The sequence below is a fragment of the Mus pahari genome, chromosome 15, assembly GCF_900095145.1.
Source record: "Mus pahari chromosome 15, PAHARI_EIJ_v1.1, whole genome shotgun sequence".
In the NCBI taxonomy this organism is placed as follows: Eukaryota; Metazoa; Chordata; class Mammalia; order Rodentia; family Muridae; genus Mus; species Mus pahari.
Genome location: NC_034604.1, coordinates 28947198 through 28972053, shown reverse-complemented (window position 1 = coordinate 28972053; position 24856 = coordinate 28947198). Strand labels below are relative to the sequence as shown.

Below are 24856 nucleotides of genomic sequence, written 5' to 3'. Positions count from 1 at the left end.
CTGACCTTTGATTTATATTAACTCGTGCTATTTGTAGGAGGCGTTTAAATGGCAGATAGAAAGTGACAGTGTGTTGGCATGGGAGAAGATTTAAATCTTGGCAGCTGAGCTGGTTGACTGGGGAGCTATAGGGTTAAAAGTTCTGTTTTTTTTTTTTTTTTTTAAGACTTACTTATTTTATTTTACAAGCATGAATATTTTACCTGCATATATAAATGTGTACCACATGCATGCCTGGTGCCCATTTAGGTCACAAGAGGGCATTAGACCCCCTGGAAAGGAGTTCCACCAGGTGGTTGTGAGCCACTCTGTGCTGGGAACAAAACTCAGGTCCTGCAAGATCCGTGAGTGCTCTTAACCGCTGAGCCATCTCTCCGCCGGCCCCTATGGCTCAGATCTGTATAGTTAAAATGAAGTGATATTGATATCTATTTTGCCAGGCTATTTTGAGGGTTCCATGGGTAAATACAACATGGACTATTTAGAACAATGCCTGACACATAACAAACACCCCATAGGTACCAGCATTCCTTGGTTTTCTCAGCTGTTTCTGGGACTCACCTGCTAAGCACTTAGTGATGAGTAGACACTGAGTGTCGGTGTCTCCCTCTGAAGATGCCCTTTAAGGGACAGCCCTGGAGAAGACGTCCCCGCCTGCCACTCATTGGCTGGCTGCCCCTCCCATCTAAACTGTCTCCTCTCAGAGACATTCATGCTGGAGAAAAGTCACCACCAGGGCCACACAAAGCAGTATTTCTTCCTGGAGACCAGGACCCAGACTTTATAACCAGAATCCCCTCAAAGTGTCTGCTGTGGGCTCCCTCTGCTGGCCCATCTAGCCTGTATGCAAATCAGTGGTGGGATAAACTTACAATTTTAGCTTTAGGTTTTGAGGCCTGTTTTATGAAAGATACATATGAGAACTTTCTCTGGTAATGGATACACATAACACACGCTCACTTTTCTTCCTGCCGTTGGCATTTTGAGTTGGAATGTCCTCACAGGTTTCAATTTGGGGGGAGTTACACTGTGATTTCAAGTGGGACCAGTCGTGACAGGCTGAACCACTTTACAACATGGTCCCAAAGAACTGGTAATGTTTTATATTCCAGTATGGTAATGAATATTCTAGAATCTTATCTTCAGAGTCTAAGTTTTTGTTTTAAAAATCATGATATGAGAACTTACCAATATTCTTCAAAGGCTTAGACTCCTGGGGCAGCACTGTGTGTATCAGATAATAATATCTCAGGTTTATTGAGTGGTTGATCATTTATTAGGAGTCATAATCTATCAATAAAATGGACCACAAATTTCCCAAAATTCACATATTTTTTCTTTATGTTTGTGTAAGAGTGTGAGAGTGTGGATACATTTATGGGGACCAGGGACTTGGAGCGTCTCCATTAGGCTAGGCTGGCTGGCTCTTGAGCTTCCACGACCTGCCTGTCTCCACCTCACCAGCATTGAGACCACAAATGCCTGCCATTATGTTTGGCTCTTTGACATGGGTTCTGACAACCTAAGTCTGGTCCCTGAGTTTGCATGGCACCCACTTGACTGACTGGACCATCACAGCAGCCATAAACTTGCGTTTACAGGTAATTATTCTGTGTCTTTCTGTTTGCTTCCCCACAGTCTCCTGTCACCCATCTTTCCTCTTCTCTTGTTACTAGGATCAAACAACATCAGTCGGATAACTGCAAACACGGAAAGCGGGGAGAATGAAGGAACCACAAAGATCATTGCGCCTTCCCCAGTGAAAAGGTCCGTTTGTGCGGTTGTGTGCTCTACGAAAGTGCTTCCCCTGGTTGGCAAGGCTAAGAATTTGTTCACTTTGGTAAATTGATTAGCACTTTAAACTAGGGGCTCTAGTAGATCGTGTCTGAGCCAAAGAACATGTCTTTATGCCAGAGAAATTCAAACACCGGAACCTGTCCCTCACGGGGGAAGTCACAGACCATATGCACACATGGTCTGCAGCATGCATGCATCGGCACGCTGACAATCCCAGGTGGTCTTTAAAGTCATCATCCAGCGGACTAGCTTAAAGGGGCTGGGGGAGTAAAGAGGATGATGTTTTTGTTTAAGATACAATATTCCTCACAGGGGCTCACTGAGCCCTGGCCCTGGGATGAAGTTAGCAGCTTTAGAGATCCTGGGGCCTTAGCATTCACAGGCTGTATACGTATGAAGACCTGCCATGGTCCTTGGCATAAGTTTTCCCAGGGTCATTCACTGGGGGAAAAAAAAAAAAACTCCTCTTAATATGCTATATGGATTGGTTCCTGAAAGATCTGCTTTGTCTCCTGTTAAGAGAGTCTTAGAGTAATTTTTTCCGGTCTCCAATTATATCTGTGGAGTAGCGTTATCAGCACACAATGAGCAGCTTTGAGGAGCTCACTTTCCCTATAGAGGCCACCCCACTTGCATCATGGAGAGGATGTTCCAGCAGTCAGAGCTGAGTGACCTGCAGAGACGCCTTAGATCATCCTCCACCCCGTCTTCTGTTAGTTAACAATGGTGCCTTCATTCGACTGCTCTGTAGTGACTTGGAGGAAGCCTAATTCCCCAGTAAGAAAATTACAAAAATGTGAAGAAGGTTCCAGAGCTGTGATGTTTTCCCCTACGCTTTTTTGGGCCAGTCTCCTTTTCTTCAGTTCTGGGGCATTCTCCTTACAAATCAATCTTTTGGAAGGACCCATTCTTCACCTTTGAATGTGTCTTCGTTAACTCGGTTTCCCTAGTCGGACTTGCATTGCTGGGTGGAAGCAGCTACACCTTCAGGTACAGGGCTCGCCCATGATATAGTCAACATGAGAGCAGCCATCTTCCGTGAAATTCAGACCCTCCAAGCCTCATCGAGGGAACCCAGTCCCCTTTGCATCCCACTGCCCTGCAGATGAGAAGGGGTTTGGGGTGGGGGGGAAGGAATGCAGTTACTGTGTCACCTGGGATTTTGTTACTCTTTAACAGTTGGCTGCTTGCAGGTTTTCTTTTCATCTCTAGTCTTCCCTGTCTCCCTCGCCCCTCATTTTTCCTTCCTAACTTAGTAAACGCATATACTTTGTGCTACAGTACTAGAGCTTTACTGTTTTATTTATTTTTATTTTTTAAACTTTTTCTCAGTCCAAAAGGGAAGCATTTACTTTGAAAACTTGATCTTTGAAATTTTGGTTGTAAATTATTGAACAATATATTGAACCTATGTAAAAAAAAACAGCTCAGGACTAAACCTTTGATGTGTGCACCATTGTTGGATGTACCTTGTGCAGGTGTGTAGTATTCCTGTGTGGATAGAGTGTTTCTTTTGTTTTTGCGACACCCTTGTCATTTTCTCTGGTTTCTTTCTCCTCGTGTTGCTATTGCTCAGAATTCTGCTACAGCCGTATTCTGTAGCAACTGTCCAGATCCCTCTAAGGACCCGGATTAAATGTGGCTTAGCAGCTAAGTAAGTCTTTTTCTCTGCAAGCTAAGACTCCAGAGGAAGTGAGAAGTGACCCCCCCACCCCCCACCCCCCACATCCTTCCGATGATCTCTTCAGTTTCCCTGGGTGTGCCTGAACAATTTGTTGGGTTTGAGTAACAGCTCAGTTATATTTACATTCTTGGGGCAGAAAGATGATACCAGGTCAGGAAATGGCATTCAGAAGTCATTCTGATCCGGAAGGATGGAGCCAAGAGATCCGGAAGCTGGGCAGAGGTCAGATAGGGTAACTGGACCCTCCCCAGGGCTAACTTTCAGTGCTTCAGAGCCAGACTTGGAGCCAGGGAGTCTGGCCAGCCTCATGTGAGCGAGTGCCCTTTTCCATTGCTGTGGTCAAACACGTTGACCAAGGTAACCTAGAAAAGAAAACACTTTAATTTGGGGCTCGTGGTTCCGGAGGTTTAGAGTCCACGGCCATCATCATGGTAGAAAGCATGGCAGCAGGCAAGCAGGCGTGGCACTGGAGCAGGAGCTGGGAGCTTGATTCTGACCCTTAGGCATGAGCCAGAGGGAACTAACTGGGAACAGCATGGGCTTCTGAAGTCTCAGCGCATCCGTAACAGGCCTCTCCAAATCAGTCCACCAACTAGGGGCTGAGTATTTAAACACAGCAGCCTGTACCGGCCAGTTCCATTCAAACGACTGCACGCAGCTTCTCTTCCTTTTCAGCCTGCTGCCTTTCTCTACTTGGTAGCAACTATTCTCTTCCAGGGAAGGACTCTCTGCCCTCTCCTTTCTCCTTCTTCCCACCACCATCATTAGGAAAGTGTTCTCTCATGTGGAGTAGGACTCCAATTCAACCAGAAGGCAGTTGGTTAGCCCCATTAATATTCTAGTATTACACTTGTGGGCACATGCTGCCTGGCAGTCCAGTATTATAGAGCTCGAACTGCTCCTGAATAAGTCCCCTGCTGCCCTTTCTCCCCCCAGTGACCTACATAGCAACTCTCAGTGCTATGAAAGGAGGGAGAAGGTTTCCAGATCATTCTAGCTTGGTTCCTATATATGCTGCAATCAAGTTGTGTTGTTTCCCACAGCGTTGTGGTCTTACCACCTAGTTACGGTGGCAAGCAAGAGCAATGGCAATGGCCTCTGTCGTTCTGGGAGTCTCTGTGGCCTCTCTGACCAAAATCCATAGGAAGGAAAGTGGCTGAGTAAAAATGAAGGATCACAAGATGATCACAAGGCATATACTGAGGGCTGGGGTGGGAGCTGAGCAGTCTCTGAGCAAGACTGTCCAGTGGAACTGAAATGCAACGTTGCAGGCTAAGATAGTACAAGCGTAGGAAAACTCTGGAATGTACACAGTGAAGGGGTTAAACAGGAACTGCGTGTGTGCAGCAGGCCAGTGACATGACTACCTCCTCAGTAACAGGCTCCCCTTCGTCCCATGCCTTTAGTTCTGCTATCAAATTCATTGTAATGGGCAACTTAATTATTAAGTAAAAAGTATTTTTATTATGGAAAAAACTCTTAGGAAGGTATCCCACATCTGCCATTGAGATTTTTATCTAATAACTTATGGCTTTTGGAGAAAGTACTATCATTTATACAGGATACCTGATTTAAACTCCTTTAAAATGTGCATATGTGTATATATGTGTATAATTACACACTTATATACTACAACATCATATACATTTAGATATTGCATATAATATGCAGGTACTCCCTATGTAGACCACTCTGGTCCTACGCTCAGAGATCCGTTTGCCTCTCTCTGCCTTCCAAGCGTTGGGATTAAATGCCTTTGCCACATACCCTGACTTTAATTATACTTTCAAATTAATTTACCAAGTAGTGGATTTGTGTAAGGCCTTTACACCTTTCGTTTTGGCTTACCCAGTTCCCACCATCTTCTCTTCCCTATTACAGTGGGGTCTTTAGAAAGTTTCCTAACAGCCAATCAGCCTGGCTTCTCTTCCCGTAAAGCAATATAACTAGAATCAGGGGAGAGACACCAAAGTGTTTACAGGCGAAACACATTTACTATCCGTCATCTTGGGTTCTTTTCGGAAGGAGTCACAACTATTAGCACAGGAGTATGTGTACATATACGTCAGTGTTGTTTTGCCTTCTGAATAAATCTGTGAATTAATACAATTTATTTTTTGGTCAACTTATTTTCTATTCTTTGTTATTCAAGTTTTAAGAAAGCCAAGAATGAAAACAGTCCTGACCCCCAAAGAAGCAAATCTCATGCACCTTGGGAAGAAAACGGACCCCAGAGGTAAGGAGGCTCTCTGCCTTTGGAGAGAAAGCAGGGGAGGGATGTGTCCTAGCTTGGTCAGCGGAGGGAACTCACTGCTCTGTGGCTGAAGTGCTGAAGTGGGAGCCAGCAGCCTATCTCCTAATGTACCTATATATAAGGCTGTTTAGAGCAGTGGTTGTCAACCTATGGGTTGTGACTCCTTTAGTGGGGGGGGGGGGGGTCACATATCAGATAGCCTGCACATCAGATGTCTACATAACATTACATAACATTATGTTATGTCGATGTCTACAGTTCATAACAGTAGCAAAATTACAGTTAGGAAGTAGGAAAGAAAGTCTTTTATGGCTGCGGTGAGCACAACACGAGGAACTGTTGCAACACTGAGAAGGTTGGGAACCACATCTCTAGAGCGAGGATGTATTTCTGAAAACAGTTCCAAAACGAGTCCATGCTGGACGTGTGAAGACTCCTAAGCTGACACGTGAACTCTTTCTCTCACTCCAGTGGACTATACAACTCCTCCAGTGACCGCACTAAGTCACCAAAGTTTCCCTGTGCCCGGCAGCGCAACCTCTCCTGCGGCAGTGACAATGACTCCTCGCAGCCGATGAGGCGAAGGTGGGCGGAACACAGTTCTGACTCCAGTAGGACCAGAAGCTTCCTGTCCTGGCCATGCGTTTTTAACATGAGCCTCAAAGGGCCACTACTGTTTGTCTCCTCAAAGGGCCACCACTGTTTGTCTCCTCAAAGGGCTACCATTGTTTATCTCCTTGTGGTCACTGCAAGCTTGTTCTTTTTTCAAAATAACGCAAGTTAGGGAGCTTGCAGTATTTATCTGAAACAGTTTTAGAGAATACTTTTATAAAATGTTTATGGTCACTTGCTCTCTGTATTTAAAGTGGCTAATTTAGAAACCATAGGTACTATGCTAACTATATAATATGCATTGCAAAGTGTCAATAGTATATGTTAAAGGTTACCCACACTGGAAAGTAGAACTACACTTAAAGCCTGTGTGTTCTGTCACCTAAAGTGACGCTGCTGTGTTAGCATTTATGAGCAGAGGCTGTGAACCTGCTGCCTTCTACTGAGAAGGTCAGAGTGCGTGTGACTGTAGATGCTTGACCACCCCAAAATTAGTATCAGGGTGAGGATGGAATATCTGTGTGGCTTTCTCGGCTTAAGCACATCTGAGGCAGCGGGAGGACACAGGCTGATGGTGATGGCCGAGCCTGTCCACTCCTCTTAGGGCACCTGGGAGGATGATGCGTGGGAAGTAGATGGGGCTGAAGCTTTAGATATGTCTCAGGAGGTTTGGCTGTGAAAGAGAAGAGGGGCGGGTGAAGAAGAGTCATATAGCGTCAAAGTTTATATTGAGGGCTGGTGAGATGGCTCAACCAGTAAAGGTGCTTGCTGCCCAGTCGAATGATCCGAGTTCAGTCCTGGGACCCAGACAGTGGAAGGAGAGAAACCAACTCCTTCAAGCCGTCCTCTGACCTCTCACGCACAAGCACTGATAAATAGATGTGCTGTGTTAAGAAAAAGTTTATGTTGATAATATTAAAAGCTAAAAAAATAAAAGGGGGGAGTTTGGCAGGGAAGTTGAATATGTGTGGAAGGTAAGTGAGTAGTTAGTGAAGATGATCGAGAAGATGGTGGTTTGGGAGTCTTGGAACACATGGGGGTGGTGGGGGAACTAACCTTTGTTGTCAAGGCAGTTCCGTAAGAAGCGGGGAGATACTGGTAAGTTTCTTTTCCGGGTAGAAGGAAGGTGAAAGGAGTCTTATTTGCGGCTGCCTCTGCCTTTGGGAGGAGAAAGCAGAGACAGGTAATGCAGAGGCACCTCAGCCAAGAGGAGATGTTGCCAGCGCGCTACAGAAACAGTACTTAGGTCAGAAAAAGGTGTCAGCCTGTTGACAGATGGAAGCGTGCAGTCAGGAACGCAGCAGCTTGTCGGTACGACGAACACACGCTTGTTCAGTTCCTTCTGGCCACTGATGCTCAGCTAGCTATCTGGGGCTGACCCAGAAAAACCTGGATACTCTGGGGGGGGGGGAAGCAGAGCTGGGGAAGTACTGAGCGCTGTCATGTAAGTTACTGAGTGGGGATGCCATAGGCCGAGGTCAAGGGTCAGATAGACAGGTGAGCAAGCAGGGATGCCCACAGCTTACAGTGTTACGTGTCTCCTCACTGGAAGTGTACTGTGCTGTAAAGAGTTAGGTGTATGTGTTGGGGAGGGGTGTGTGTGAGTGCAGGTGCCATAGACTGAGCTCAGGTCCTCTCAAGAGCAGTGCCTGCCTGCTCTTGCCTGCTGTGCCATCTCTCCAGTCCCATTTTCTTCCACCTCATAACTGTTTCCGGGGGTCCTGTCAAAACCGAGGCATTTGGGGCTGGAGAGATGACTTGGGGGTTAAGAATGCCAGTTGTTCTTTTGGGACCCAGCTTTGAGTCCTAATTTCCAAGTAGCAGCTCACGATTGATTGTCTGTAACTCCAGTTCCAGCGGACTCAGCACATTCTTCTGGCCTTTGAGGGCACCAGGCACATATATGGTATGCAGGCATACATGCAGGCAAAACACCCATACATACATAATAAAAAATTAAAAATAAGACAAAAACACTGAGCCACTAAAAGGAGTAACAGGGGTCACAACACTCTTCAGTGAGCAGGATGTGATTCCGATTCATGTGTTCTGTCTCCAGTGCCTGTGTGTGTGTGTGTGTGTGTGTGTGTGTGTGTGTGTGTGTTTAACAAGAAGCCCTATTAGAAGTGCTTAGAGGTAAACAGGAAGTAGGGGGGTTGTGATGAGAGAGCAGTGTGTTTGGAGATGGCTGGAGATAATCAAAGCTTCAAGAAGGTGTAGCTTGGTGAGTTGTGGTGGGCGGGGCCATTATAGAAGAGAGAAAGAATTCCAGACCTGGATCCAAGTGAGAGCTAGGACCAGCTGGAAGTTGGCTTAGAGAGCTACAGACCTAGAAGCCACAGGCTCGCCCTGTGGTTGGATGAGTGTAGCTTATTCAACATGGGCATTACGCCAAGGCCATAGTCTCACTGTAGATGACTGGGTGCTTGAAGCCAGAGGTGGTGTGTGGAGTTTCTGGGACCTGTCATAGGACTGGATGTGTATACATGACATAACTGTGTGGCAAGTGAACCAGCCCAGAAGGCATCTGGATTAACAGATGTGAAACTGCCTGTTTTCTTAGCCATAGACCATGCTGCCTTCTGTAACTTCATTTGTCTTCCTCAGGAAAGCTCACAACAGTGGCGAAGACTCAGATCTAAAGCAGAGGAGGAGGTAAGGAAGCAAAGGGAGGAGCCAGAGGGGAGAAGGCAAGAGTGGAGACGTCTCCCTCTCTCCTACGCCTGCTTCGTGTCTGCATCACCACCTTTGCGTGTTAACGCCAGTGTCAGTTGGATCTCAGTCTTTCACTCTGTTCTGGCCCTTGCTAGTTCTCCTTGTTTCCTGTTCCCTTTGTGACTCTGAGGAGCTGTCTCTAGCTATGCCAAGCCGTATTCTAAACCACTTCACCAGTTAGCTTAAAGCAACAACAAACATTGTGTGTGTGTGTGTGTGTGTGTGTGTGTGTTCAGCTGGATTGAGCAGGCAGAGGTCAGATGGTAGCTGAAGCTATGTTGCCCAGAGGGCCTGCAAATGGCCTTGTGGGCTAGTCTTGGAACTGGGGGCTATCCCTCACACCTCGTTCTGTTGGTGAAAACTGTCACACAATCAGTACAGATTCAGAGGAATGGCGATACGTCTACCTGCACCACAAGGGTCTGGGGAAGGCGTGGCATCCCTGATTTGTCCTCCATGCTTGTTTTAGCTTTGCCATGCTTGCTAGGCACGATGGAGCTTCTGAGTCCTTTCCAGGGGGATTCTCATCTTGTGGTTACCTCTCCCTCCTGCCCCGCTCTTTCTCTGAGCTGTGGACTTAGCTCAAATGTTTNATTGAATCCAGAAACACTTCTTACTGGGACAGGGATAAGATGGGTCTTTGTGTTTGGATTCATGATTTTTCTGTAAAGTTAATTGTAGAGTGCTGGATGAACCCATCTATAATCTATCATAAATGTTTTGTTTTTTTTTTTTTTCCTTTTTTTGCTTGTCTTCAGGTCACGCTCACGCTGTAACACAAGCAGTGGTAGTGAGTCAGAAAATTCTAACAGAGAACACCGGAAGAAGAGAAACAGGTAACCCCCGACCCTGTAGTCCCTAGACGTGCGCTGTCCTGGTGCTGGCCATAGGATCCGATGTGTTCCGCAGGCCTGAGCCCTAGACCTGCGCTGTCCTGGTGCTGGCCATAGGATCCGATGTGTTCCGCAGGCCTGATCCCTAGACCTGTGCTGTCCTGGCGCTGGCCATAGGATCCGATGTGTTCCAAAGGCCTGAGCCCGCCCTCTTTGTTGGTGGCCCAAAGGCCGTTGTTTTGTATTGCCGATCTAGGAAACCTCTGCTCTTGTGAGTTTCCTATCTCTAGAGTCAGATCATTAAATAGCCTGATAGTTAAAGTACCTTTTTGTCTTTTGTTCAAGATAATTCTATATTTAGGGCATTATGTATGTTGAATTTATCTGGGCTGGGGAGGAATTGGCCATTTGGGTAGGGAGTTTTCCTTGAAGTACCTCTGGATGTGATATTTCTCATCTCATCTTATCTCGTCCCAGAATGATACTTACATCTTAGAGATTCTGTTCACTTAGCTTCTCCATATCTACATGTGTTTCCAGTCACACGAGGTACACCAGGCCAGTGTACTTTAGTCCACTTTTGAAGGTCTCAGTTTTTTAGAGCTTGCTCATAAGATCAGTTGATATAGTGAACATTAGTGTTGGCTTAATGTGTTAATCACATCTTTCCAGGCATAAACCATTAGCTTATGGACAGCAGGTATTCATGAGCTATGGAAACCCCACCAGGCCAGGCATCAGAGGATTTGATTGTCACTTGTACCAGTCAAACCCAGTGGTCCTTAACTGGGCAAGCTCTGTCCTTTCAGAGGATGTTCGTTTGTGTTTGGAGACATCGATTTTTGTTACATTGGGATGGGGGAGACTACTACTGACCAGAGTTGATGCTAAGCATTCTCCAACTCCAACGTAGAAGACAGAAAAGGTGCATCTGGTACTAAAACATCAGTGATGCTGAGAGGAAGGGGGAGGGAGGGCAGGCAGGCAGGTGAGCTCTTCCGGTTACCATGGGGCTCGGGACTGCCTGGTCTTTTCTAAGCCATCTTCTTCTCTTCTCTTCGATGAAGCAGTGAGACCGGTCTCTAAGGTCATTCTTCAGTGCTTGGCAGCTTTGTGCTGAGCACAGATGGAGTGGCCTGCACTCTTGACTGCAGAGCCTGTGTAATAAGCCCAGCCAGCTAGCCAGCATCTCGAGGAGCCTCTTGCTTAGGAAAGCTTCCTGCCTCCTGCTCTCTTAGCGGTGTGAGATCACACTGGACAGCCGCAAGATCTCCATGTGTTATGACACTCCTCAAAGAAACAATTTCAGTTTGTGTTATCTGTGAAAAATCCAATTATGAGAGGCATCTCTCCCTTAGGTGCCTTCTCGCTGCTGTAAAACCAAGCAGTTTTGTACAAAACCAAACAAATTGCTTGCTTTTTCTGTTTAACAACTCGTGCTTATTCATCATGTCAGGGTCTGTTTTATTTAGTGTCCTCCAGACTGTGCTCTGTAATGGCCCACTCCCAACTGCACAGAAGATGACCTGTTTAAAAACGGTGTCTTGGCGGGGGGGGGGGGCACATATGCTAAGGGCAACATTTGCTATTAAAAATGAATCCGACTGGAACGGTTGCACCGGGTCCTTAAGTTGTCCAGCTGGTCTGGTTGTGTTGGCTTGTGTCCCTGCTGGCTGCTTCTTTCCTGGGGAGTGTTACCTCTGTCTCCCACAGACTGTTTCTTTAAACCAACTGTGTAGTGTTAGAATAGCATTGCTTCTGGATGCGCTGGTGCTTATGTTCTTTATAATGGCCAGGGCGAGAAGCAGCCTTCGAGGTCGACAGGAAGGGCATAGCAAGCTTTCTCCATCGATTTGACCTGGGGCGGGATCGCCCTAGGATCACACGAATTCCTGTGTCCTGAGAAGATGAGGCATAGCAGACAGCAGGCAGAGGAAGATGTGTGTTTGGCTCAGCTCGCCGTCCACGCCGTCCACGCAGGTTCTGCCTCGGCAGGCAGGTGTGCAGGGAAGGAAGGCTCAAAGCCTGGTCGCCCCTCTGGGAGTACACTTGCCTAACTCCAGCTCCGCCCTGCCCTTGAGTGGGCCTTTGCTCTCTCACCCGGAGCCTCCTTTTGTATCAGAGCAGAACACGGACGGACGGATGGACGCTTCAGCTCTGCCTCCATTAGGATGTTTTCTGTGTACAACCAAGGACTGGTTCTTGGTATCCGCCTTCTCGCACTTTCAGGGGACGCGTGAGACACTGAACCTTCAGCTTCGTGCTGTTTCCCTGCTCGTGGCTAACAGTGGGGGCTGCCCAGTCCCCAGCAATGTCCTCTGTGCTTTTGTTTGGGGTGACCGCAGCACTGGCCACCCAGAACTTGGTACATGTTGTGTTTCCTTGTTTCTGCTGCGAGGGCCTACACCCTGCTACACCCCACTTTCTTGTCTTGGTTTGGGAAATCATAACTTGGGAGCATCTTTTGGGCAAACACATTTTTACCTTTTTATTAGCATATTCTAATTATATGTAACAAGCTATTTGATTAGGCCATTTTCATACATGAACTTGATCCAGGTCAATCATTGGCACTCCGGTTGCCCTCCCTTGCCCTCTTCCCACCCTCACCAATCTGATTCCTCTTCTCATCCACTCTCCCTTCCACTTCCAGGTCAGGTTTGTTTGTTTCTTTCTTTCTTCCTTCCTTCCTACCTTAGTATTGTAGGTCTTTAACATGGGACAGGGAATAGCATGTCTGATGACCTTTGTTGAATGGAGGATCAAATGAAGTCTTTGAGATGAGAATGCTTTGGGGTGCAGAGTCCCAGCCCAGTCCCAGTCTGGAGTCCCTGAATCTCCAACCACCCTCTCCACTCCCCACTCCTCTCCCCTCTCCTCTTTCCCCTCTTCTCCTCTCCTTTCCTCCCCCTCCCCTCTCCTCTCTTTTCCATTCCCCCCTCTTCTCCTCTCTCCTCTTGCCCCTCTTCTCTTCTCCTCTCCTCTCCCCTCTCTCCCCCTCAATTCTCTCCCTTTCCACCTTCCTTTCCTTCTCCTCTCCCCCCTCCTTTCCCCTCTCTTCTGCCTTTCATTTTCTCCAATCTTCCATTCTCCCACCTGCCCAAATTTTCATGTTTAGTTACATCTCGTCAGTCATTCTTCCATGAGGAGTTTGTGTAGCACAGGACCCCCCTGCTGTGTCATCATGAGGACATTGCATCAGAAACAGACTCACATGATTGTGTCTTTCCTTGGTGACAGAATTTATTAAGTAATAAATAGGCTATGTGGGTTTGTTGGCCGCAGTTTGTCAAGTAATACTGATTTCCTTGGTGGCCTGTTAAGACACACGGGTTCTCCATTCCAGTCTTTATTCCTGACATTAGCTCTCAGGTCACACGTTACACATCACAGTAAGAACACCGATTTCTGTCCACGTACCTGTGCATATCTGTGTGCTGCAGAATGGCTAGATAAAGCTGATAGAGATTCAATATAAAGTTTTTTTTTCTTTTTTTCTTCCCTATCAGCTTCTGCTTCTGGGGCCTCCGCCGCAGCCTTTTAACCCTTTGTAGACATTTCTAGAATCTTTCCCTCAACCTGATGTCTGCAGTAAGTTCTCAGGCCTGATTTTCCGGATATGAGTGTGTGGCTACAGTCCTATATACCTGCATACATTCTCAGGGTGGCACATTTTCTGTTTAAGTCTTAATTTGTGCTTTGTGTGTGAGGTTAAGTGTCCCTAAGGCACAGGCTCATCCTGATTCTGCATTCATGCTCACAGTGAGTCAAAAGCGGCTTATGGAGTCTCTCAGGTGAAGACACAGCCCCGGACAGAATACCCTGTGTTACACAGTGTGGAGCAACTTAGAGCAGGGAACAGTTTAATCCCAACATTCAGTCTCCTAAGTATGGGGTTAGAGGTAGGCACCACTACACGGGCTTGTATACCAGATAGTCTCTCCACATCTTCACCCCTGGATTGGTTCTGAGGGGGCTTATAGCTTGCATGTACTTCAGTTACACAGTTTTGTTGGTGATAATATCTATAGTATTTTGGGCCTTATATGATGTCGCCCAAGATGTTATGATATATTGGCTATCATATAAATAGTGAAGGATTAGTATTGGGAAATGAAATTAGTACTTCAGTTTACTGGTAGGATTAAGAACTAAGTTTCTTTCCTTCTTTATTTTTCAATTATTTATTTATTTATTTATTTATTTATTTATTGGTGAGATCTCAGGTACCCCAGCCTGGCTTCACACGTGACTGGCAGCCAAGGGTGACCTTGAATTGATTGATTTGCACATGTGCACACACACAACACACTCAAAGCAGACACACACACACACACACACACACACACTCTGAGATTATAGGTGTGCACTGCCACACCTGGTTAGGAAGTACAGGAGCCTCCCGTGTGCTAAGCTAGCTCTGGGTCAGCTGATCTCTTGCCCAGCCCGCTCAGGCTTCAGTCAGAGCTTCCTTTGCTGTCCCATTACCGAGAGACAAAGGATCTGGTGACATTTGCCACATGGCGAGCCTTCAGAGTGCTGGACTGTGCAGCTGATGATCCTATGCACGTTGGGCTGATTTGTTTTCATTGGCTAGAGTTTCGAGCCTTATCCCTGAGATCCGAAGGGTCAGGCGGCAGAGGAGAAGAGGATGGCGACCAACTTCCTCCTTCTTGTCAGAGGAACAAGGGAGGATGGTGAGGTCAACATGATCCAAAGACATCACATGCACATGTAAAACTGTCACAATGAAACTCACCATTACGTATAATTAGTATATGCTAATAAAAACCTTAAAACATTGAAGAAAAATAAAGGCCAGCCAGTCTGCCGATATAGGCTTAACCATATAGGACCACACCCTGAACTTGTCCAGGACTCATGCTGAAGGAAGACCCAGGAAGTGTACTGACCGGAATAGAGGCTTTCAAGCACCAGCTTCCCCTGTAACTGCTCCGAGCTCGATAAAAACGTTCTTCACATTCATGGAAGAAATCTGCAGAATACCCTGCTCCTGGTGTGGGCATTCCAGGGAGGATCCGTGGCTCACGCTCTCGTTCCTTAGCTTTGACGTGCTGCTAGGCCTTTAGAGTGTCAGAGTAGGAGAGTTGGAGAGGTGAGGGACTCGGTCGAATACTTCAGTAGTTTTTACCTAAGTGAAAAATTCCGAGTGAGTCTGCAGCCCAGAGAGGATTAGAGTGTGAGGAAGGAGAGAAGCTGGGCTCGGATGTGGAGACTAGAGCAAGCTGGCAGCAGGAGTCCCAGGAACCCCTTCCTATTTGTATTCCCGGAGGTTTGCATCATAAACAGTAGTTACGTGTGTGAAGCGTTCTTGTGAAACATGGGGAGCCTGGGTTAGTGATCCTGCTCTGAGAAGGTTCCGTGCCTGTGGTCTGGTCCCTTGACCGTTTGGATCTTTGATCCTCAGGCTCAGATGGAAAGAGTTCCTGCCTTTTCTTCCTGAGGGGGGGTTAGTGAAGATTCAGGCAATAATGCCACGTGGAACGTGGAATGTAGAAAGTTCCCTGCATGGGCAGGTGGTGCTGTCCTGATGGGAACATTCAGCTGCCCTATGATCTCAAGACCAGGGAAGAAGCAGGAAGTGGAGCTGGTTCCCTTTAACAAAACTGAAGTCAGTGTTTGAAACATGATCCATTTCAGTGTGAGTCCTATTGGAGTTTGTTCCTGCCTTTTAATGCTGATAAGTCTGTTAGTCTACTGGATGTCTATTAGTATCTGAAGAATAGCTTAAGATGGTCTTAATGTGTCCCTTAAGGGCTTTTATATTATTTCCTAATATGGGTGACTTGATTTAAAGACAACAAGATACAAATTGTGGTTATGAAGGGCACAGTCTACAGACAGATGATCAAGATGGACCACGGTCACCACGCTGCAGGTGCTAGGATGTCTGACTTCTATTTTACTAGGACATGTCATGCCATAGACCTGTGATGGATGATGGGTGGCTCCAGAGCATAATTCGGGCTGACAGAGAGTCTGTGGCAATAACACAGCTTCCACACCAGCGACAAGTAACGGATTATTGAAATGGGACGAAACAGATTTTAACATTGTGAAGACAGGAAAGTTTCAAAGCAAAACTTCCTGAGAGGCCTCCTGTAGTAGCAGGGCCATGAGGACATGTGGAAAATGGTAAAACAACTTTTGGAGCAAATCAGAGGTATTTATGGACGGCAAGGGAAGGTTGGAAAAGCAAATGCAGTTTTTGTTTTCTGGCCTTAAGAGAATACATCAGCAGATGCCGCAAACCAATAAATTTCCCCAGGGAAGAAAAGCTACTGGCAAAAACAAGGAAAGAAGATTGCTTTATGTCAGGTGAGGCAAAAACAAGTGGAGCTGATGAGAACACAAGTTCCCAGTCTGTGGGGACCTGGTGATTTCATTTTAGCAGTGGAGTGGTCACACAGAGCAATTGTCTGGAATGTTACGCTGCAGTCAGAGAGAAGGTTTGGCTCAGCGTCTTACTGGTTTGGAGTTAAAACACAATAGAGAAGCATTGGGTCTTAAAGCTAGAAACGATCTTTGTGGTAATTCTTCATGTGAGCCAGCAGATACCTGACCACAAGAGATTAGCGGTTTGCTCCAAGACTCTGGGTCAGATCTTGGCTAAGCTGGGAAGAGACAGAATGCAAGAGCGGGCTTGGGGCAGATGCACCAGCAGACTGCAGGGCCGGCATTCAGCCTGGCCTCTGTCGCCGTGAATCAGAGGTGAATTAAGAGCTGGTATAAAGGAAGGTCCCGTGAAGAACAAAACCGATAAAAGAAGAGGACCGAGCGAGCCCCCCCGGGGACTTGTGTAAGAATTCGTTTGATAATAGGACGATTTGTGCAGAGCTCTAATTGAGGGGAAGGGGAAGAATAGGAATGGCTGTTATCTTCACTTTGTTATCAAGTGAGGATGCAGAATTTCATCTTCACAGCCTTAGCAAACTTAATTAAGTGTCAAGAACAGTAAAAATCTAAATTGCATGGACAACCTAGGAAAAAGTGGACTCTGGGGGCCTGATGAGAAGTGAAGAAGGTATACTAGAATTCCCTGCCCTGAAATACCTTTGAGATGGTTCTATTTGAATTTCTCCCTCTCTCCCCATCTCTTCCTTCCCCCTTCCCTCTCTCCTAGACTCCTTCTCTCCCATACAGTAATGTAAAAGCAAAAGCCTTGTGAGGATCTGTTTCCCACACTGTTGACTCTGCTTTCAGATGGGGAAATGGTAGTTTCCCCTCCCCCCAATAATTTCCTGATGGTGATGTTCTTAAAGGTTGTACCCCAGTTCAGGGCTTTTAATATTTCTATTCTTCATGATGTAAATTCTTATATCAAAATAACATATCAAAAAAAAAAATCACTTGGATGTTCCACATCTATAACTAAATAAGACCTTAGGGTCATGCCCAGAGGTGGTACCTGCCTACACTCTCAGTATCTGGGAGATCAAGGTAGGAGGATTAGTATTTCAGGCTACCTAATGAACCCTGTCTCAAGAAAAGGAAGAAAGGGGCTGGTGAGATGGCTCAGTAGGTAAGAGCACCCGACTGCTCTTCCGAAGGTCTGAAGTTCAAATCCCAGCAACCACATGATGACTCATAACCATCCATAACAAGATCTGACTCCCTCTTCTGGAGTGTCTGAAGACAGCTACAGTGTACTCACACATAATAAATAAATAAATCTTTAAAAAATTGTAGGAGATAGGTGTTTGTCAAGCAAAGATTCCTTTAATCACCAATGATTTTTTAAAAAGGGGGGGGGGTGGTCACTAAACCCTGCCTTTATGGACCGGGTGCTAAAATATTCTTGCTTCTCCGTGCTAGGGTTTCCTTTTGTTCCCAGGTTGCACCTGTGTCTTCTGGAACAGTTCAGTAATGGAAGAGATGACACTGTCGTCCCTGTTATGAGACATCATTAGCCAGAGGTCTTTTGTAAGCGTGTAATTTCAGACTTCATTACAGACCGGACCTGGGTGTCCACACCAGCGTTGCTCAGGAACTCGGCTTCTCTTGTAACTCTACAGCAAGCCTTGCATTTTTAATGCGTCTGCTGGAATATTTATGAGAGAGCAGTACCTGTAGAGGGCATCTGTCTTCAAAGCACATGGGTCATGAGGAGGTTATGAAGTAGGAGCGCTTCGCTGGCCTTACCTGAGACTTCCCAGTTAGAAAAATGAAAGTATGTGGTATGATCGGAAATTCACTTTGATGTGGTCCTTTTTACTGGCAAGGTAAAGGAAAACACATGTGTGCTCCCAGGAATTTATTTCCTTACTATATAGGTGCCTGGCCTACAAGTCCCCATGTGGACCGGGCTGGCCTCAAATTCATAGAGATCCTCTACCTGCCTTTGCCTTCTGAGTTCTGGAATTAAAGGTGTGTGCTACCATGCCTGGCTAGTGTTTTATCATCTGAGCGTGATAGCTAACCTTCTGGATTTTACAATCAATAGGATATACACACAGCACTTGTCTTCCTTCTAAACATCTGTATTTACAAGAAAGTATGTTCTGGACTAAGACTATGTCTCAGTCTTGCCAGGGGAACTAAACTTGACATGATGAAAGATCCTGGCTTCCTGGGTAAACATATTGTAGTGAACTTTATGCCTGCCCACGAGCTGTACGGTGATTCTATGTAGAATTTCATGTCTAATTCTAAACCCCGAAATCAAGTGGGAGGTCCTGAGGGAGGAGAGATCTGCGACTGGCTTTTCTCTTTGAGGGCATCCAATGAGTGTGATCCCTCAGTCCTGGAGTGTATCAGGTCTCCTAGCAAGTCTGGTGGGTTTCTGTCCTGTTTGATGTCAAGGCTTGTAGGGAGGTGCTGTGATGAGAACTGTGGACATAGACATGTGCCCACACATGTATAAAAGAGCGTCTGTTCCTTGTCAAATGGAAGGGCTGCTTCCAAAGGATGTTGATGACCTCAGGTTACATACTTTTTCATATTCCTAATTTTAGTGTTCATAGCATGTATTTTCAGTTCTAATTTGCTCTGCAATGAGGAGATGGAACAGTGTTCTTCAAGCTGTGCAAACGACCGTGGTTAGGTTCCTTCCCATTCCATAGGCCTTTGTCATTCCCTGGGATTTTCTTCCCTTATACCACCAGCTAGGTCTACTCTTTCTCACGCCAAAGGCCTGATCAGCAGTTCTTGGTCATAGTTCATAGGGAATAAACAAACAATGGCAGTATACTTAATCAAAAGAGGCCTAAAACAGTACCACAAAAATCAGCTAATTAAACTAATGAATAATGTAAGTGATAGACAATAGACAGAATCAATGAAACGAAGAGTTGGTTCTATGACAATATTAGCAAGTTACCAAGTCTTCAGCCAAATTAACCAGAAGACAGAGAAAAAAGATTCAGATGAATAAAATCAGAGATGAAAAGATACATTACAACAGACTGAGAACATACAGAAAATACAGACACACTTTAAAGTGACTTACTTTATTTTTGCATATTTAGTATGAACATTGTATGTTTATGTGTATATATTTGCAAGTACACTTACTTAAGAATCTGTTAATCCAGTTTTATTCTCAAGGAAGAAAGCAAGATGGAAGTTAAAAAGTCTTAGACTTGAGTGAAAACGAAAACCCAGCATGCCTTAATCTGTGGGACGACACAAGAAAGCCCTAAGAGAAGATGAACAAAACCGGAGATGAACATATAAACATGCTATAATCAAATCTCTGTTCCCTTAAATCCTGAGGAGTGAGGTTGGGGTGATTGGGGAGTTAGGGCCCCCTTCTTTATGTACTGAAGATTTTGGTTTACTGCCCTTTCGCTTCCATCCACGAGTGGTCTTTACATTTCTTCATTGTCCCTGAGACAGGCTCTCTGTGTTGCCAGGGTGGCCCAGAGTCCTGATTTTCCTACCTCAGCCTGCTGCGTGTTGTTCTGGGTGAACTCGCCACGCCTGCCTCGCCTGCCTCATGCCCTCCTTGGAGGTTGTCTTAGTCAGGGTTTCTATTCCTGCACAAACATCATGACCAAGAAGCAAGTTGGGGAGGAAAGGGTTTATTCGGCTTACATTTCCATACTGCTGTTGATCACCAAAGGATGCAGGACTGGAACTCAAGCAGGGCAGGAAGCAGAAGCTGATGCAGAGGCCATGAGGGATGTTCTTTGCTGGCTTGCTTCCCCTGGCTTGCTCAGCCTGCTCTCTTATAAAACCCAAGACTACCAGCCCAGAGATGGCATCACCCACAAGGGAACCTCCCCCACTTGATCACTAATTGAGAAAATACTTTACAGCTGGATCTCATGTGGGCATTTCCTTAACTAAAGCTCCTTTCTCTGTGATAACTCCAGCTGTGTCAAGTTGACACACAACCAATCAGTCCAGAGGTTAACTTCAGATGCCTGGTTTGTCTTTCCAGAATACGGCAGGAGAATGATATGGTTGATTCGGCGCCTCAGTGGGAAGCCGTGTTAAGGAGACAGAAGGAAAAGAACCAAGTGGATCCTAACAACCGGAGATCCAGACACAGATCTCGCTCGTATGTGGGTTCTTTTTCCACTTTTCCCTCAAAATCCGGGAGCTTGGCAGAGCAGGCGGACGGGTGCTCAGTCTCCTAATGAGTCATGTCAGCTGGGAATATACATTTTTTATTTGTTTTCTTCTTACATGTGTAACATTCACTAACCACTTTTTGAAGGCTTAGAAGTTGGCACTCAGGCCCAGCAAAATGCCTTGGGAACAAGGCCATCAGAACCGTATTTTGTGTTTCGTAGTCTTTTTCATCAAATGCGTACATCTGACCAGGTAAATACTGAGTTTTCTTTGTTCTGAAGCCTGGCTGTTGGTGAAACACCTGCTGCTTTGCCCGATTGGCGTCTACCGAATTCTCTAATGTCTGGTTCCAAATTGAGCCAGACTATCTCGCTGGCAAATTACCATTTGTGAGCAGCAGTCATTGAATGATTCATTACACCCCAGCATTGAGATTTGCCTGCCCCTCCTGTTGCTAGGCAGTGACATGCGTGAGCACAATTACCCCATCGTGGTGAGATTTCCTCCCTCCCCCCCCCCCCAGATTAATTTTCTGTGAGCTGATAAGGTGGTGTGCTTGCATGCTCGTATGTGACTGGTGTGTGTGTGTGTGTGTGTATGCACGTGTGCTTTGGTCTATACATCAAGAGTTAGGCTACCCAGGCCTGCTCCACTTGCCATCAGTGAGCTGGGATGAACTTGGAAAGTCAGCCCCAAAGCCTTTCGGGATCTCGGGTGGTCCGCTGTAACGGTGTGATGTTCCTTACCCCTGGGGGGAGAGGATGGACGTGGAAGGCTGAAGCCACAGTCAGCGGGGTAGCTCTGAGGGATACAGGCAGAAGAAAGCTGAGAATGCGCTGTTAGGTTGACAGGCCAGGAGAGGATGCCGGTGGCTATGGCACAGACCTTGTGAGCTCTGTGTTTGGAGGGATATGCCTCAATCATAGATACTTCGATTTTAATTAAAATGCCTTTTTTTTTTTTTTTTTTTTAAAGATGGGCTCATATGGGGCTGGAGAGGTGGCTCAGTGTTAAGGGCACTTGTAGCTGTCCCCGAAGACTCAGTTCTGTTCCCAGCACCCACGTGATAGTTCACTGTCAGCTCTAAGTGTAGTTCCAGGGATCCAACACCCTCTTCCGACCTCCTTTGACATCAAACACACATGTAGTACCCAGCAGACATGCATGCATCAGACACACATGTAGTACCCAGCAGACATGCATGTATCAGACACACATGTAGTACCCAGCAGACACACATACATCAGACACACATGTAGTACCCAGCAGACATGCATGCTGGCAGAACATACACATTAAATAAATCTAAAACAGATGAACAGGCATAAACCAGGGTCTTACCATGTAGCCCTGACTGGCCTGGAACAAGGCACAGAGCCTAGGCTGGCCTTGACCTCATAGAGCTCTGCCCGCCTTTGACTCTCAAGTGTTGGGATTAAAGGCACATGCCAGCACACTGTGTAGAACTTTGTTATTGTTGTTGTTGTTGTTGATGATGATGATGATGATGGGAAAGGATTTCAAGTAGCCTGGGGCTGACCTTTGGCCTTAAACTTAACTTTTCCCCCTTCCTCCCACCTCCCTTTCTTTTGAGATCGGGCTTTATACTGTAGCCCTAACTGACCTGGCCTGGGCCATGCTCTAGAGACCAGACTGGCCTGGAACTCACAGAAATTCACCTGTTTCTACCTCCAAGTTCAGGGATTAAAAGTTTACACCTTTACATTCTGCCTAAGGTCTTGAATTTCTGATCCTCCTGTCACCTCCCCAAAGGAAGGGTTACAGTTAGGCATTTTCACGTCTGATTTTGTTTTTGTTTTTGTTTTTGCTTTTATTTTTAATATGGAATTATGAATTTTCAGTTTTTTTAAATAACAAAGTTATACTATAATTTTGGATATGTTCCCCTTTATTTTTGGAGTTAATATAAAACTAGCATTATTTCTTCTTTAAATATTTGTATTTTCATTGAAATTGTTGCCTTGCTTAGGGCCTGGGCTGAGTGTTTACAAGTTCCCTTCCTTCCTCCCTTCCTCCCTTCCTCCCTTCCTCCTTTCCTCCCTTCCTCCCTTCCTCCCTTTGAAGGAATCTTGGATGCACTCATTCCTTTTATTTCATATGTGTAAGTACACTGTCACCCTGTCTTAGTCAGGGTTTCCATTCCTGCACAAACATCATGACCAAGAAGCAAGTTGGGGAGGAAAGGGTTTATTCAGCTTACATTTCCACACTGCTGTTCATCACCAAGGAAGTCAGGACTGGAACTCAAGCAGGTCAGGAAGCAGGAGCTGATGCAGAGGCCATGGAGGGATGTTCTTTACTGGCTTGCTTCCCCTGGCTTGCTCAGCCTGCTCTCTTATAGAACCCAAGACTACCAGCCCAGAGATGGCACCACCCACAAGGGGACCTCCTCCCCTTGATCACTCATTGAGAAAATGCCTTACAGCTGGATCTCGTGGAGGCATTTCTCCAACTGAAGCTTTTTTCTCTGTGATAACTCCAGCTGTGTCAAGTTGACACAAAAGTAGTCAGTACACACTCTCTTCAGACACACCAGAAGAGGGCATCAGATCCCATTACAGATGGTTGTGAGCCACCATGTGGTTACTGGGAATTGAACTCAGGACCTCTAGAAGAGCAGTCGGTGCTCTTAACCGCTGAGCCATTTCTCCAGCCTACAAGTTCTCTTTCTTATTCAAGGAGATGTAACAAAGACCCAAGCATATTTGCAAACCAGCAAGGTAATTTTATTCTAAGCAGGACAGATTTGCTGTCAAGAGTGACGTTGGGCCACACACATGTGAAGGCGCCCAAGGGCCCCATTACTCAAGGGTTTGGGGCTTCTGTCTTTCTGCGCGCTGTTTAAAGGAAGGGAGGGATTTGCATAGCTCTCTATTTTGATTGGCTGACTTGGATCAGTAGACCTTTGCTCATTACCTACATCCTTTCCCATAATGCATCTGATGTAATCAGTTACATATCCAATCACACATGGGTGTTTGATGAAAAGCAGAACATTCTTAGAGGACGAAGTTTGCCTTGTCCTGCATGCACCCCAACCTAGTTCAAGCTGAATTGGCCATAAACTCACAGACCTGGATATGACTATAGTATGACTGAAAAGATTCTGTCTGAGTTTAACGGATGTTAATAGAGATGAGAAAGTTCCTTCATTGTTCAGAGTGGGGTGCGCAGGCAGGTTGTTGGGTGCGTTGTTCAGAGGGTTGTATGTCTGCATAGTACATACATGTTCAGAGTGTCAGGCTGTCAAGGGTGTTATTAGAGGCATATATGCATAGACATAGGCATAGGCATAGGCATAGGCATAGGCATAGGCATAGGTATAAGTATAGGTATAGGTATAGGTATATATATATTCCAAACCAAGTGCTGTCTCAGGTTGATAAACTATTTCTACCACTCAACTACCTCAAGACTGTCTCTGCCTAGATTTTTGTTTGTGGAAAGTTTTATAGAAAGTTTTGTATTACAAACTCATTTCTCTTTTAAAATTATTATTATTATTATTATTATTACTACTACTAATGTTATTTGTGTGTGTGTGTGTGTGTGTGTGTGTGTGTGTGTGCTGTCTCCGACAAACATTAAGTTGAACATGACTGGGTCATAGCTATTAAATGTTATGAAGTTCAGAACGACCTGGTATATCTTTCATTTCCATTTCTCTGGTGTTTGTGTTTGCTGCTGTGATATAGACATAAAAAGGCCGGCATCAGCCTGGCGGAACCTGCTTTCTACCGGAGTAACCTTGTCTCCCTGGGTTGTGCAGGAGAGGCCTTGCCTTTGCCCTTCAAACAATGGCTTGTGCGTGAGAGTGGGCTCCATCACCCTCTGGTGGCCACGATGTGTTACTGCATTTACTCACAGAAAAATACAGCGGTGAGGCTGCATGGCAAGTGCTGGGCCAGATGAAACACAAAGTCCAGAGGAGATGAATGTTCAAGGAAGTTCCAGGATGGTCTCGAGCAAACTTCCACAGCTGAATTGCCCGCCTTCGTGTTCCTAATTAGGATGGGAAAGGAGGAAGAGGGATGTGCCATCTCCTTAATTCACTTTTTCTGACCATTCAGGAATATCAGAAGAAGCACCAAGAGTTTGTTCAGCGCTCTCTTCTCTAAGGAAACATAAGTTTTGTATTTACTTATTCAACTTTAAACTCCCTTTTAGAGACGCAGTTAGATTAAAGATGATAAAACAACGCCAGCTGGCCACCACCGTGTTTGTTACTTGGAGTGAATATTGTCTGTTATGCACTATTATGTAGGTTCTTTGGCAACTGTGTCACTCTGGCCTTGACTTGGGATTCTCCTTTCTAGCTGCCCAGGTGCATGGATTGCAAGCTAATGGGCACAAACTAATGTCTCTGGTTGATTTAAAGTCGAGTCATTGCAAGTGTAGATA

At 45.8% G+C, this 24856-nt stretch overlaps 1 protein-coding gene across 3 annotated transcripts in view; it reads left to right on the top strand.

Moving 5' to 3' along the window:
• Epb41l4a (erythrocyte membrane protein band 4.1 like 4A) overlaps window positions 1-24856 on the top strand; it is a 202648-nt gene that overhangs the window by 167505 nt on the left and 10287 nt on the right. For 2 of the 3 annotated variants that reach the window (XM_021214291.2, XM_021214292.2), the window contains exons 14-19: window positions 1677-1767; window positions 5634-5717; window positions 6207-6320; window positions 8955-9002; window positions 9821-9898; window positions 20301-20420. In XM_021214291.2, the coding sequence (XP_021069950.1) occupies window positions 1677-1767; window positions 5634-5717; window positions 6207-6320; window positions 8955-9002; window positions 9821-9898; window positions 20301-20420 (535 nt within the window). Of the gene's footprint in view, window positions 1-1676; window positions 1768-5633; window positions 5718-6206; window positions 6321-8954; window positions 9003-9820; window positions 9899-20300; window positions 20421-24224; window positions 24409-24856 lie in introns of those variants that run through there. The other variant, XM_029547046.1, reaches the window with a different exon arrangement.